The 15,218-nt window shown below is 34.9% G+C and overlaps 1 protein-coding gene across 1 annotated transcript in view; it reads left to right on the top strand.

Annotated features, from left to right (window-relative positions):
* DNAH12 (dynein axonemal heavy chain 12) overlaps positions 1-15,218 on the top strand; it is a 209,709-nt gene that overhangs the window by 165,750 nt on the left and 28,741 nt on the right. The window contains exon 59 of the mRNA XM_059387847.1: positions 2,209-2,349. Coding sequence (XP_059243830.1) covers positions 2,209-2,349 — 141 coding nt within the window. The remainder of the gene's footprint in view (positions 1-2,208; positions 2,350-15,218) is intronic.

Raw genomic sequence — 15,218 nt, 5'->3', positions numbered from 1 at the left:
CTGCCTTCGGCTCAGGTCATGATCCCAGGGTCCTGGGATGGAGCCTCGCATCGGGCTCTCTGCTCGGCGGGGAGCCTGCTTCCTCTCTGTCTCTCTGCTTGCCTCTCCGCCTACTTGTAATCTCTGTCAAATAAATAAATTAATTAATAATTTAAAAAAGATTTTATTTATATATTTATTTGAGAGAGAGACCAGGAGAGAGCAAGCACAAGGGAAGGGGTAGGCAGAAGCAGACTCCCTGCTGAGCAGGGAGCCGGATGTGGGGCTCCATCCTGGGACCCTGGGATCACAACCTGAGCTGAAGGCAGATGTTTAACTAGCCGAGCCACCCAGGTGCCCTTCACATGCAATTATAAGAAATAATACAGTGGGGGGTTCCTGGCTTGCTCAGTGGGTGGATCCTACAACTCTTGATTTGGTGTTGTGAGTTTGAGCCTCATGTTGGATAGAGATTACTTAAAAAAAAATAAAAATCTTAATTTAAAGAAAAAAGAAATAGTACAGTGATCCTGTGTACTCTTTACCCAGTTTCCCCCATGGTGACATCTTGGAAACCCATGCAATAGTAGGAGATCACAGCCAGGATACTGATGTTGATACAGTCAAGACAGGGAACACTTGGGTCAACATGAGGATTCTGTGCTGCCCCTTTAGAGCCATACCCATTTCTTTCCCATCCCTACCATCAACTTAACCTTCAACAACCACTAATCCAGTCTCTCTTTCTGTAAATTCATCATTTCAAGAATGAAATCATATAGCACAAAACTTTTTTTAAAATCAGATTTATTTATTTTAGAGAGTGAGCAAGCATGAGCAGGTGGGCGGGCAGGGAGGGGTAAAGAGCAAGAATCTCAAGCCGACTGCCCCGCTCAGTGGAGAGTCCAGCATGGGGGCTTGATTCTGAGATCATGACCTGAGCCAAAATCAAGAGTCTTAACCGACTAAGCCACCCAAGTGCCCCATATATGGCACATAACTTTTAAGGATTGGCTTTTTTTCACCCAACTAATTCTCTGGGGATTCTTCCAGGTTGTTATGTGTGTCAGTAGTTTGTTCCTTTTTATTGCTGAGAAGTATTTCATGATATTGATGTATTATAAGACAACTGAGTTATTTCCAGTTTTTAGCTTTTATGAATAAAACTATGAACTTGCCTGTATAGGTTTTTGTGTGAACGTAAGTTTTCATTTCTGGGATAAATGCCCAAGAGTGCAATTGCTGGGTCATGTGGTAGTTGCCTGTTTATTTTTTTTAAGTAGCTGCCAAACCTTCCCAGAATGGGTGTATCATCTTACGTTCCTTTCAGTATTACTGAAAAATCTTTGATCTAAGAAAAAAAGAAACACATAACATTTTAAACATATAGGAGTATAAAGAAGAAAAATATCAGCCAGAACCACAACCAGAAGTAACCTTTTTTCCAAATATTTTCTGACTTTTCATATATTTTTAAAAATATGTACATCTTGATCTAGATTTGATGTTTCTTTGGGACAAAAATGTTTCATAGTTTTTGGTCTATTACTGTTTCCCCCAACATAAATCTCACACTATAATAGCTGTTTAATAGAGGTATCTTCTAATTAACTGATGGTTTTTCAGTCATTTTGGAATACAGTAAGTTTAGAATTTTGACAATAGAGGAATGGTGTGAACCCAATTTCATTTTCTCATAGATTTATACCATATTTTTTACCTATAAATTTATGAGAAGTTGTGCAAACAGAATTATGCAGGGAGGTCCCATGTATCCTTCATTCAGTTTCTGCAGTGGTGGTATTTTGCATTATTGTACTACAATATCAAAACCAGGAGATCTGCAGAGCTTATTCAGATTTCACCAGTTATTTTTTATTTTTTAAATATTTTATTTATTTATTAAGAGAAGATGGGGAGGGACAGAGAGAAACTCAAGCAGACCTGGTGCTGAGCGCAGAGCCTCTGTAGGGCTCTGTCCCACAATCCTGAGATCAGGACCTTAGCCAAAACCAGGAGTTGGATGCTTAACTGACTTCATCACCCAGGCACCCCCAGATTTCACCAGTTTTATATGCAGTCGTTTGTGTGTGTGTGTGTGTGTGTGTGTGTGTGTGTGTGTATAGTTTCGTATTTTTAACAATGGATATTTACGTGTTAATTCATGTGTTACTTATTCTTTTTAGTTTTGTTTGACTCAACGTATTTGCCTGTTTTTCAACATTTCAGTAACAAATCCAAAATTTTGGAAAAGCGCCTACGATATTTAAATGACCACTTCACATACAACTTATATTGTAATATATGCCGATCACTATTTGAGAAGGACAAGCTGCTGTTTTCCTTTTTGTTATGTGCCAATCTTCTTCTGTAAGTTACTTGATTTTTCTTCATTTGTTTTTAAAAAATTGCCTGGGAAAGCTAATGGATGAGGATGCCTTCTCACAGAAGGATATCATGTTTTTGCTCTGTTTAAATCGTGATTTTATTTGTACATTTCTCTACCATAGTATTATCACCAGTTCTTTCTTTCATGGCTTATGGTGCTGTACCTAAAAAAAAAAAAAAAATCATCAACATATCTAAGGTCATCTAGATTTTCTCCTATGTAATCTAGAAACTTTATAGTTTTGCATTTTATATTTAAGTCTATGATCCATTTTGAGTTAATTTTTGTGAAAAGTCTCTGTCTGGATTCTTTTTTTTTTTTGCATGTGGATATCCAGTTGTTCCAGTACCATTTATTGAAAAGACTATCCATTATACTGCCTTTGCTTCTTTGCCAAAGATCAGGTGACTATGTTTATATGGGTGTGTTTCTGGATTCTTTATTCTGTGTCACTGATCTATATTCATTCTTTTGTAGTATTGACTCAATTAGCTTTATAGTAAGTCTTGAAGTCAGGTGGTGTCAGTCCTTGACTTTGTCCTTCTTAAGTACTGTGTTGGCTATTCTGAGTCTTTTGCATCTTCATATAAAGTGAACTTTATAGAAAATCCACAAAATTCTGTTCCATTGATCTATTTGTCTTTTTTTTAAACCAATACAACACTGTCTTGAATACTGTAGCTTTATCACAAGTCTTGACATCCAGTAATGTCAGTTTTCCAGTTGTGTTCTTCTTCTATATTCTGTTGCCGGTTCTTGGTCTTTTGCCCCTCCATAGAGGGGCAAAATAACTTGCTAGAATTTTGAATTAGATTGCATTAAATCTATAGAACAAATTGGGAAGAACTGAAACCCTGACAGTATGGATTCTTCCTATCCATGAACATGGAATATCTCTTCATTTATTTAATTATCTTTGACTTTTTTCATCACATTTTTATAGTTTTTCTCATATAGATCTCATATAGTACATGACTTGTTAGATTTATACCTAAGTATTTCACTTTTGGGGGTGCCAGTGCAAATGGTTCTGTGTTTTTAAATTCCAAATTCCACTTATTTGTCATTGATATGTAGAAAAATGACTGATTTTGTATGTTGACATTGTATCCTGCAACCTTGCTATACTTGCCTATTAGTTCTTAGGAGGTTTTTTTTTTGGTCAATTCTTTCAGATTTTTGGATTTTCTACATAGGCAATTATGTCATCTACAAACAAAAGCAATTTAATTTTTTCTTTCTAATCTATACATTTTTTATTTCTTTTTCTAATTCACTAGCCAGAACTTTCAGTATGATGTTGACAAGTGGTGTAAAGGAACATCCTTGTTTTTTTCTTGATCTTAGTGGGAAGTTTCTAGTTTCTCACTTTCAAGTGTGGTGTTAGCCATAGATTTTTTTGTGAATGTTCTTTAACAAGTTGAGGACATTGGTCTCTATAATTAGTTTGCTGAGAATTTTGATCATGAAATGTTACTGGTTTTTGTCAAACGCCTTTTCTGCATCTACTGATATGATCATGTGTTTTTTTTTCTTCTTTAGTTTATTGATGTACTAGATTACATTGATTTTTTTGAATGTTGAAACAGCCTTACCTACCTGGGAAAAATATCACTTTGTTGTGGTGTGTTACTCTTTTTCATACATTGTTTGATTCAGTTTGCTAATATTTTGTTGAGATTTTTTGTATCCATGTTCTTAAGAGATATTGGTCTGTTGTTTTCTTATACTATCTCTGTCTAGTTTGGTATTAGGGTAATACTGGATTTGGGGAAGTATTCCTTCTGCCATTTTCTAGAAGATATAGTAAGGAATTGGTAGAATTTCTTCTTGTAAATTTGGTAGAATTCTCCAGAACCCATCTTAGTGTGGTGCATTCGGTTTTGGGAGGTTATTAATTATCAATTCAGTTTCTTTAATAGATATAGTTATGGACTGCATATTTGTGTCCCCCACCCCAAGCTCATGTGTTGATGCGCTAACTTCCAGTGTTACTGTATACAGAGATGAGACCTGTAAGGAAGTAATCATTTTAAATAAGGTCATAAAAGTATGGTCCTTATCTGATAGAATTAATGTCCTTTAAAAAAAAAAAAAGAGCTAACAGAAGGCTTTCTCTCTCCATATACACATGGAGGAAAGGCCTTGTAAGGACACAGTGAGAAAGGGGCTGTCTACCAGCCAAGAAAAGTGGTCTCATCAGAAACCAAAATCAGCCAAAACCTTGATCCAAACTTTTAGCCTCCAGAACTCTGAGAAAATAAATTTGCATTATTCATGCAACCCAGTCTACCATATTTTGTTAAGGCAGCACAAGTATAATAACACAAAGTCTATTTAGATTATCTGTTTCCTCTTGTGTGAATTTTGACAGATTGTGTCTTCCAATGGATTGATCCATTTCAGCTAGGTTATCAAATTTGAGGACATAGAGTTCATAATATTGCTTTATTATCTTTTTAATGTCAATGGAATTAATAGTGTTGGCCCTTCCTTCATTTCTGATATTTGTAATTTTTGTCTTCTATTTCCTCAGTCATCCTGACTAGAGGTTAATCAATTTTATTCATCTTTTCAAAGACCCAGATTTCAATTTCCTTAATTTTTTTTCCATGTTGATTTTTTAAAATTTCATAAATTTTTTTAATTTCATAAATTCCTTCTATTTATCATTTCTTCACTTCTGCTTGCTTTAATTTGATCTTTTTCTAGTGCCTTAAGGTGGAAGCCTTGATGATTGATTTTAGATCTATCCTCTTCTCTAATAAATGCATTCAGTGTTATAAATTTTCCTCTGAGCATTACTTTTGCTGCATCTCCCAAATCTGGATAAGTTGTGTTTTCATTTTATTTAATTTTTTTAATTAAATTTATTTTTTATTATATTATGTTATTCACCACACAGTACATCATTATTTTTTGAAGTAGTATTCCATGAGTCATTGTTTGCATGTAACACCCAGTGCTGTTTGTTACTCTTGAGACTTCTTCTTTTTTTTTTTTTTTTTCTCTTGAGACTTCTTTGACCCATACATTACTTAGAAATGTGTTGTTCAGGGATGCCTGGGTGGCTCAGTGGGTTAAAGCATCTGCCTTTGGCTCAGGTCATGATCCCAGGGTCCTGGCATCAAGCCCCGTATCGGGCTCTCTGCTTGGCAGGGAGCCTGCTTCCTCCTTTCTCTCTGCCTGCCTCTATGCCTACTTGTGATCTCTGTCTGTCAAATAAATAAATCTTGAAAGAAAGAAAGAAAGAAAGAAAGAAATGTGTTGTTCAGTTGCCAAGTATTTTGGGGTTTTCCAGTTAGCTCTCTGTTACTGATTTCTGGTTTAGTTCTATTGTAGTCAGAGAGAATACTTTTGTATGATTTGTCTTCTTTTGAATTTGTTAAAGTGTGTTTTATGGCCCAGAATGTGTTCTGCCTTGGTGAGTGTTCCATATGAAGTTGAGAAGAATGTGTATTTTGATGTCGTTTAATGTATTCTGTAGATGTCCGTTGTATTCAGTTGCTACATGGTGCTGTTCAACTGTGTCTACTGATTTTCTGCTGCCTAATCTGTCCATTACTATAATAGTGGATTAATCTATTTTTCCTTGTCTGTCAGGTTTTCTTTCATAGATTTTTACATTCTCTTGGTAGGTACATTAACAATTAATGACACAAAACATTAATGATTTGTGTCTTTTGGGAGAATTGACTCCTTTATCATATTTAATGGCTCTGTTTATTCCTGATAGTTTCCCTTGCTTGAAGTCCTCTATTTCTGGAGTTAATATAGCTATTCCAGCTTTATTTTGATAAATTTTAGCATTGTATACCTTTCTCCATCCCTCTTCTTTTAATCTATCTCCATTTTCATAGTTAAAATGGTTAGGTTTTTGTTTGTTTGTTTGTTTTATAGAGAAGATACAGTTAGGTTTTATGTTTTGTATCCACTCTGACAGTCTATGTCTTTTAATTGATGTATTGAAACCAATGATGTTTAAAGTGATTGTTGATATAGATGGATTAATATTTACTATATGTGTCATTGTTTTCTATTCACCATTGTTCTTTGTTTTTTGTTTCTCATTTTTTTATGAGTTAAAACTGGTGTATAACATATAAGTTTTGGATGTGCAACATTATAATTCAACATCTGTATTTATTACAAAGTGATAACTTCCTAAATTTAGTTACCATCCATCACCATACATCTGACCCCTCTTGACCCATTTCACCCAACAACCCCCTTCCCTCTAGTAACCACCAGTGTGTTCTTTGTGTCTGAGTTTGTTTTTGTTTTGCTTACTTACTTATTTTTAGATTCCACATATGAGTGAAATGGTATTGTTTTTGTCTTTCTCCTTCTGACTTATTTCACTTAACATAATACAACTCACTTAACAATTGTTGTCACAATTGAAAAGATTTCATTCTTTTTTATGTCTGAGCAGTATTCTATCCTACATATAGACCACATCTTCTTTATCCATTTATCATCAACTGACATTTAGGTTGTTTCCATATCTTGGCTATTGTAAATAATGCTGCTATGAACATTGGGATGCATTTATCATTTCAAATGAGAGTTTTCATATTCTTTTGACAACTACCAGAAGTGAAATAGCTGGATTATATTGTAATTCTATTCTTAACTTTTTGAAGAATCTCTATACTATTTTCCATAATGCCCACACTAATTTATATTCTACCAACAGGGTACAAGAGTTCCCTTTTTTCCACATCCTCTTAAACACTTATTTCTTGTCTTTTTTTTTTTATTATAGCTAATCTAACTAGTGGTGAAGTGATCTTATTGTGGTTTTGATTTGCATTTTGCATTCCTCTAATAATTAGTGATTTTTAAAAAACTTTTATCTGTTTATTTTAGAGAGTGTATGCATGAGCAGGAGGAGGGGCAGAGGGAGAGGAAGAGAGAATCTCAAGCAGATTCCACACTGAATGCACAGGCAGGGCTCAAGCCCAGTACCCTAAGATCATGACCTGAGCCAAAATCAAGTCAGACACTTAACCAACTGAGCCACCCATGCACCCCTAATTAGTGATGTTTAACATCTTTTCATGTGCCTGTTGGCCCTCTGTATTTCTTCTTTGGAAAAATGTCCTTTCAGATCCTAGGCCCATTTTTCAGTCAAGTTCTTTGCTTTTTGTTGTTAAGTTATATGAGTTCTTCATATATTCTGAACATTAAATCCTTATCAGATATGTGATTTCTAAATATCTTCTCCCATTCAGTAGGTTGTCTTTTCACTTTGATGATGGTTTCTTTCACTGTGTAGAAACTCTTTAGTCTGATATAGTCCTATTTGTTTACTTTTGCTTTTGTTACCCTTGCATTTGGAGTCATATCCACAAAAATATAGCTAAGACTGATGTCAAGAAGCTTACCACCTATGTTTTCTTCTAGGAATTTTATGGTTTCAAATATTACATTCAAGTCTTTCATCCATTTTGAGTTAGTTTCTATATATAGTATAAGATGGTGGTCTAGTTTCATTCTTTTGCATGTGGCTGTCCAGTTTTCCCAGCAACATTCAATGAAGAAACTGGGTGTTTGTCTACCTTTGTCATAAATTGTTTGCATATATGTGTGTGGGTGTATTTATTTATTTATGGGCTCTGAATATGTATTTCTGGGCTCTCGATTCTGTTCTATTGATTGGTGTGTCTGTCTTTATGCCAGTACCATGCTATTTTGATTACTATAGCTTTGTAATATCATTTGACTTCAGGGAGCATAATACCTTCAGCTTTGTTGTTCTTTCTCAAGATTACTTTAGTTATTCAGGACCTCTTGTAATTCAACAGATTTTTTAATTAGTTGTTACAGTTCTGTGAAAAATGCTGTTGAAATTTTGATAGGGATTACATTCAATTTCTTGATTGCTTTGGGTGATATGTACATTTTAATAATATTGATTCCTCCAATTCATGAGCACAGAATATCTTTCTATTTATTTGTGTCTTCAGTTTCCTGTATCAGTGTCTTACAGTTTTCTGGACAGTTCTTTCACCTACTTGATTAAATTTAATCCTAAGTTTTTTATTCTTCTGATGTAATTGTAAATGGGATTGTTTTCTTAAGTTTTCTTTTTGATAGTTCTTTATTAGTGTATAGACATGCCACTGACTTCTATAGATTGATATTGTATCCTACAATTCTACTGTATTTATTAGGTCTAACAGTTTTTCTCAGTTCCAACAAAGTCTTTAGATTTTCTATATAAAATACCTGCAAATAGTGACAGTTTTACTTATTCCTTTCCCATTTTAGCTGCCCTTTATATCTTTTTCTTGCTTAATTTATGTGGCTGGAACTTGGATTATTATGTTGAATAAAACTGTGAAGCATGTGCATCCTGGTCTTGTTCCTGATCTTAGAGGAAAAGTTTTCACCATTAACTATGTTAGCTGTGGGTTTATCATATACAGCCTTTATTATGCTGAGGTATGTTCCCTCTGTACCCACTTTGTTGAGAGTTTTTTTTTTTTTTATCATAAATGGATGTTGAATTTTGTTAGATGCTTTTTCTGCATCTATTGAGATGATTGTATGATTTTTATCCTTAATTTTGTTACTGTGATGTATCACCTTGATTAACTCATGGGTGTTGAATCATCCTCGAACTCTTAAATAAATCCCACTTGTTCAAAGTGTATGATTCTTTTAATGATGTATTGTAGCATTTGGTTTGCTATATTTTGTTTAGTATTTTTGCATTTATGTTCATTAAGGATATTGGCCTATAATTTTCTTTTTTGGTGGTGTCCTTGCCTGGTTTTGGTGTCCAGGTAATGCTGCCCTCATAAAATAGTTTGGAAGGGTTTCTCCTCTTAAGATTTTTATTTTAAGATTTTATTTATTTGTTAGAGTAAGAGCAGGGGTGGTGGTGAAGGGGTAGAGCCAGAGGGAGAAGCACATTCCCCGCTGAGCAGGGAGCCTGACACAGGGCCTGATCCCAGGACTCTGGAATGTTGACCTAAGTCAAAGGCAGACACTTAACTCAGTTAAGTGTCTTTGCCCCCTCCTCTTAAGCTGTTTGAAAGAAGAATTTGAGAAGGATAAGCATTAAGTCTTCTTTGAATGTTTGATAAAATTCACCAAACTGTCTGGCCTTGGACTTTTGGTTTTTGGAGGCTTTTTTATTACTGATTCAATCTCCTTGCTAGTAATCAGTTTGTTTAGATTTTCTATTTCTTCATAATTCATCTTGGAAGATTCTGTATTTTGGGGGATTTTCCCATTTCTTCTAGGTTGTCCAGTTTATTAGCATATGATTATTTATAGTATAGTTGTGACTTTAGTAGCAACTTCTCTTTCATTTCTGATTTTATTTGAGCTCTCTCCTTTTCTTGTTTAGTCTAGCTAAAGGTTTATCAATTTTGTTTATCTTTTCAAAGAACCACCTCTCAGGTTTACTGATCTTTCTTATTTATTGTTAGTCTCAATTTGATTTATTTGCACTCTGATCTTTGTATATTCTTCCTTCTACTAGTTTTGTGCTTTGTTTATTCTTCTTTTTCTAGTTCCTTTATGTTTAAGGTTAGATTGCTTGAGGTTTTTCTTATTTCTTGAGGTAGGCTTTATTGCTTTGGTCTTCCCTATTAGAACCACTTTTGCTGCACCCCATAGATTTTGGTATGTCATATTTCTGTTTTCAGTTGTCTTCATATATTTTTATTTTATTTTTTTATTATTTTTTTCAGTATTCCAAGATTCATTGTTTATGTATAACACCTAGTGCTCCATGCAATATGTGCTCTCCTTCGTACCCACCACCAGACTCACCCACTCCCCCACTCCCCTCCTCTCTAAAACCCTCAGTTTGTTTCTTCAAGTCCACAGTTTCTCATGGTTTGCCTTCCTCTCCAATTTCCTCCAATTCACTTTCCTTTCCTTCTCCTAATGTCCTCCATGTTATTCCTTATGTTCCACAAGTAAGTGAAACCATATGATAATTGACTTTCTCTGATTGACTTATTTCACTCAGCATAATCTCCTCCAGTCCCACCCATGTTGATACAAAAGTTGGGTACTCATCCTTTCTGATGGCTGAGTAATATTCCATTGTGTATATGGACTATATCTTCTTTTTTTTTTAATTTTTATTTTTATTTATTTTTTAAAAATTTTTTCAATTTATTCATTTTCAGAAAAACAGTATTCATTATTTTTTCACCACACCCAGTGCTCCATGCAATCCGTGCCCTCTATAATACCCACCACCTGGTACCCCAACCTCCCACCCCCCCACCACTTCAAACCCCTCAGATTGTTTTTCAGAGTCCATAGTCTCTTATGATTCACCTCCCCTTCCAATTTACCCCAACTCCCTTCTCCTCTCTAACACCCCTTGTCCTCCATGATATTTGTTATGCTCCACAAATAAGTGAAACCATATGATAATTGACTCTCTCTGCTTGACTTATTTCACTCAGCATAATCTCTTCCAGTCCCGTCCATGTTGCTACAAAAGTTGGGTATTCATCCTTTCTGATGGAGGCATAATATTCCATAGTGTATATGGACCACATCTTCCTTATCCATTCGTCCATTGAAGGGCATCTTGGTTCTTTCCATAGTTTGGCGACCGTGGCCATTGCTGCTATAAACATTGGGGTAGAGATGGCCCTTCTTTTCATGATATCTGTATCCTTGGGGTAAATACCCAGGAGTGCAATTGCAGGGTCATAGGGAAGCTCTATTTTTAATTTCTTGAGGAATCTCCACACTGTTCTCCAAAGGGGCTGCACCAACTTGCATTCCCACCAACAGTGTAAGAAGGTTCCCCTTTCTCCACATCCTCTCCAACACATGTTGTTTCTTCTTTTGTTAATTTTGGCCATTCTAACTGGTGTGAGGTGGTATCTCAATGTGGTTTTAATTTGAATCTCCCTGAGGGCTAATGATGATGAACATTTTTTCATGTGTCTGATAGCCATTTGTATGTCTTGATTAGAGAAGTGTCCGGACCATATCTTCTTTATCCATTCATCTGTTAAAGGGCATCTTTGCTCTTTCCACAGTTTGGCAATTGTGGACATTGCTGCTATGAACATTGGGGTACATATAGCCCATCTTTTCACTACATCTGTATCTTTGGGGTCAATACCCAGCAGGGCAATTGCAGGGCCATAGGGTAGCTCTATTTTTAATTTCTTAAGAAATCTCCACACTGTTTTCCAAAGTGGTTGCACCAACTTGCATTCCCACCAACAGTTTAAGAGGGTTCCCCTTTTTCCACATCCTCTCCAACATTTGTTGTTTCCTATCTTATTAATCTTTGTCATTCTAATGGTGTAAGGTGGTATCTCAATGTGGTTTTGATTTGAATTTCCCTGATGGCTAATGATGGTGAACATGTTTTGACATGTCTTCTAGCCATTTGTTTGTCTTCTTTGGAGAAGGTCTGTTCATGTCTTCTGCCCATTTTCTGACATGATTATCTGTTTTTTGGGTGTTGAGCTTGAAGAGTTCTTTATAGATCTTGGATATAAACCCTTTGTCTGTAGTGTCATTTGCAAATATCTTCTCCCATTCCATGGGTTGCCTTTTTGGTTTGTTCACTGTTTCCTTTCTGTGCAGAAGTTTTTTATCTTGATGAAGTCCCAAAAGCTCATTTTCATATATTTTTAAATTTCTTCTTTGATTTCTTTGATGACCCACTGGTTGTTTAGTAGCATGTTGCTTAATCTCCACATTTTTGTGGTTTTTCCAGTTTTCTTTTTGAAATTGATATCTTATTTTTTACCATGATGGTCAAACAAGATGCTTCATATAATCTCAGTCTTGGGGTGCCTGAGTGGCTCAGGCATTTCAGTGTCCAATTCTTGGTTATGGTTCAGGTTATGATCTCAGGGTTGTGAGATTAACCCTGCATCAGGCTCTGCACTCAGCAGGAATTCTGCTTGAGATTCTCCTCCTCTTTCCCTTTGTCCCTCCCCCTGCTCATGCTCTCTGGTTCTCTTTCTATATATACAAAATAAATACATAAACATTAAATATATATAACATATATGACATGTATAAAATAGAAATATAGAAATATAAAATTTATATAAATATATAAAATATGTATATCTTCTTGAATTTATTGAGACTTGTTTTGTGACCTAACATGTGATCTGTCCTGGAGAATGTTTCATGTGCATTTGAGAAGAATGTGTATTCTGCCTTTGGTTTGCATTATCTGCATGTGTCAACTAAGTCCATTTGGTCTAATGTGTCATTTAAGGTCAGTGTTTCCTTATTGATTCTCTGTCTGGCTGCTCTATCTATTGATGTAAGTGGGGGATTAAAGTGCCCTACTATTATTGTATTGCTTTCAATTTCTCCCTTTAGGTCTGTTAATATTTGCTTTATAGGGGCACCTGGGTGGCTCAGCAGGTTAAAGCCTCTGCCTTTGGCTCAGGTCATGATCCTTGGGTCCTGGGATCGAGCCCCGCATCGGGCTCTCTGCTCAGCGGGGAGCCTGCTTCTCCCCACTCTCTCTCTGCCTGCCTCTCCACCTACTTGTGATCTCTGTCAAATAAATAAATAAAATCTTTTTAAAAAATTTGCTTTATATATTTGGTGCCCTTATGTTAGGTACATATATTTTTATAAATGTTGTATCTTCTTGCTGGATTGACCCCTTTATGTAATTCCCTTCTTGGTGTTTTATTAAAGTCTTTGTTTTAAAGTCTATTTTGTTCGATATGAATACAGCTACCCCAGTTTTTATTTCTAGTTGCGTGGACTATCTTTTCCAATCTCTTCATTTTCAGTCTGTGTGTATCATTACTTCTAATTTGAGTCTCTGTAGGCAGTATAGAGATGGGTCTTTTTTTTTAATCCACTCAGCCATTTTATTTGGAGAGTTTATTTACATTTAAAGTAACTAATGATAAGCATGTACTTACTGCCATTTTAAAATTGTTTTCTGCCTGTTTTCTTAGTTCTTCTCTGTTCCTTTTTTCTCTTTCATTTCTTCCTTTGTGATATGATGGCTTGCTTTAGTTTTATGCTTAGGTTCTTTTCTCATTTTCTTTGTGGTATTTACCAGGATTTTTTTTCCTTTGTAGTTACTATGAGGTTCACTTATAACATCTTGTGTTTATAAGTTTAAGATGAGAGCAGCTTAAATTTGAACACATTCCAAACCATATTTTTTACTACCCCTCCAACTTTATATTTTTGATGTCACATTTTACACATGTAGATTTTATGCATCCCTTAACTATTGTAATTTTAGTTAATTATATTACTTTTGTCTTTTAACTTTCATGCTTGCTTTAGAAGTGATTGAATCTACTGTCTTTACTATTTACCTTCTCCAGTGCGATTTTTACTTTTGTATGTTTTTTTGTTATTAATTAGTGCCATTTCTTTTCAGCTCAAAAAAGTCTCTTTAATATTTTTATAAGACAAGTTTAGTGACAATAAACTTCTTTAGTTTTTGTTTATCTGGAAAACTTCCCCCTTTTCCCCAGCTTTATTAGGTAATTATTATGCAATTGGCTGATTATAAGAATACAGTTAGATGATTTTTAGTAAATTTCTACAATTGTGTAACCATCACCAAAATCCAATTTTAGAACACTTCCATCATCGCAGAGTTTCCTTGCTTGTACCTACTTAGTCAATTCTTACTCCTACTCCTAGCCCCAGGCAACCACTGATCTGCTTTCTGTCTCCATAATTATTCCTTTTCTAGAAATTTTATAAATGAGACATTTTTAGGCCTAGAATATGGCCTATCTCTGCAAATGTTCTATATAACATTGGAAGAATCTGTATTTTGCTATTTTTTAATAGACTGCTCTGTAAATGCCAAGTAGGTCAAGATATTCTATATACTATATCCTTACTGATTTTCTGTGTACTTGTTCAATTAACTTTTGAGAGAGGTTTGAAATCTCTTAGCTATAGAAGTTGCTTCTGATAGTTCTGTCAATATTTGTTTGTGTTTTGATGCTATTTGATGTGTTAACTGTTTAGGACTATTATGACCTCTTAATGAATTGACTTGATTTTTCTTTTTGAATCCCTGGTCTGTCCTTTGCTCTGAAATCTATTTTGTATGATAATTATTACATGACTCCAGCTTTCTTTTGAGTAGTGTTAGCATGGTATATATTTTTCCATACTTTTAACCTATTTGTGTCTTTGTATATAAGCTGTATTTCTGTAGACAGCATACAGTTGGGTCAGATTGTTTTATCCAATCTGATAATTGCTGTCTTTAGTGAAATTATTTAGACCATTTACATTCATTGACCTAATAGAGTTATATTTAAATCTATGTTCTTATACCTTGCTTTCTGTTTTGCACATCTGTTTTTCTTTCTCTTTGAATTGAGTATGTATTATGATTCCACTTTATCTCCTTTGTTGAATCACTAGCTATAAGTTTTTGTTTTATTCTTTTTGTGCTTTCTTTGGGATTAAAGTATACATTTTAACCTATCACAGCCTATCTTCAGGTAAAATTATGGAGCATAATATATAATATATGTTATATATTATATGTAAAATATATATTATATATATATGGCATAAGAACTTACAACAATATACTTCCACCTCTCTCCTCTCAGCCTTTGTTTTATTATTGTCATATATTTCACTTGTACATGATGTTCTGTACATTTCACTGTACATGTTATTCATAGCACATTATTACTGTGCTCTAAGTAGTCAGTAATCTCTTATTTTTTTTTTTAAAGATTTTATTTATTTATTTGTAAGAGAGAGAGTGAGAGCGAGCACAGGCAGACAGAGTGGAAGGCAGAGTCAGAGGGAGAAGCAGGCTCCCTGCGGAGCAAGGAGCCCGATGTGGGACTGGATCCCAGCGTCCTGGGATCCA

Source organism: Mustela nigripes, chromosome 2 (genome assembly GCF_022355385.1).
Source record: "Mustela nigripes isolate SB6536 chromosome 2, MUSNIG.SB6536, whole genome shotgun sequence".
In the NCBI taxonomy this organism is placed as follows: domain Eukaryota; kingdom Metazoa; phylum Chordata; class Mammalia; order Carnivora; family Mustelidae; genus Mustela; species Mustela nigripes.
The sequence above is the reverse complement of the archived record's forward strand: the minus strand, read 5'-3'. Positions and strand labels throughout refer to the sequence as shown.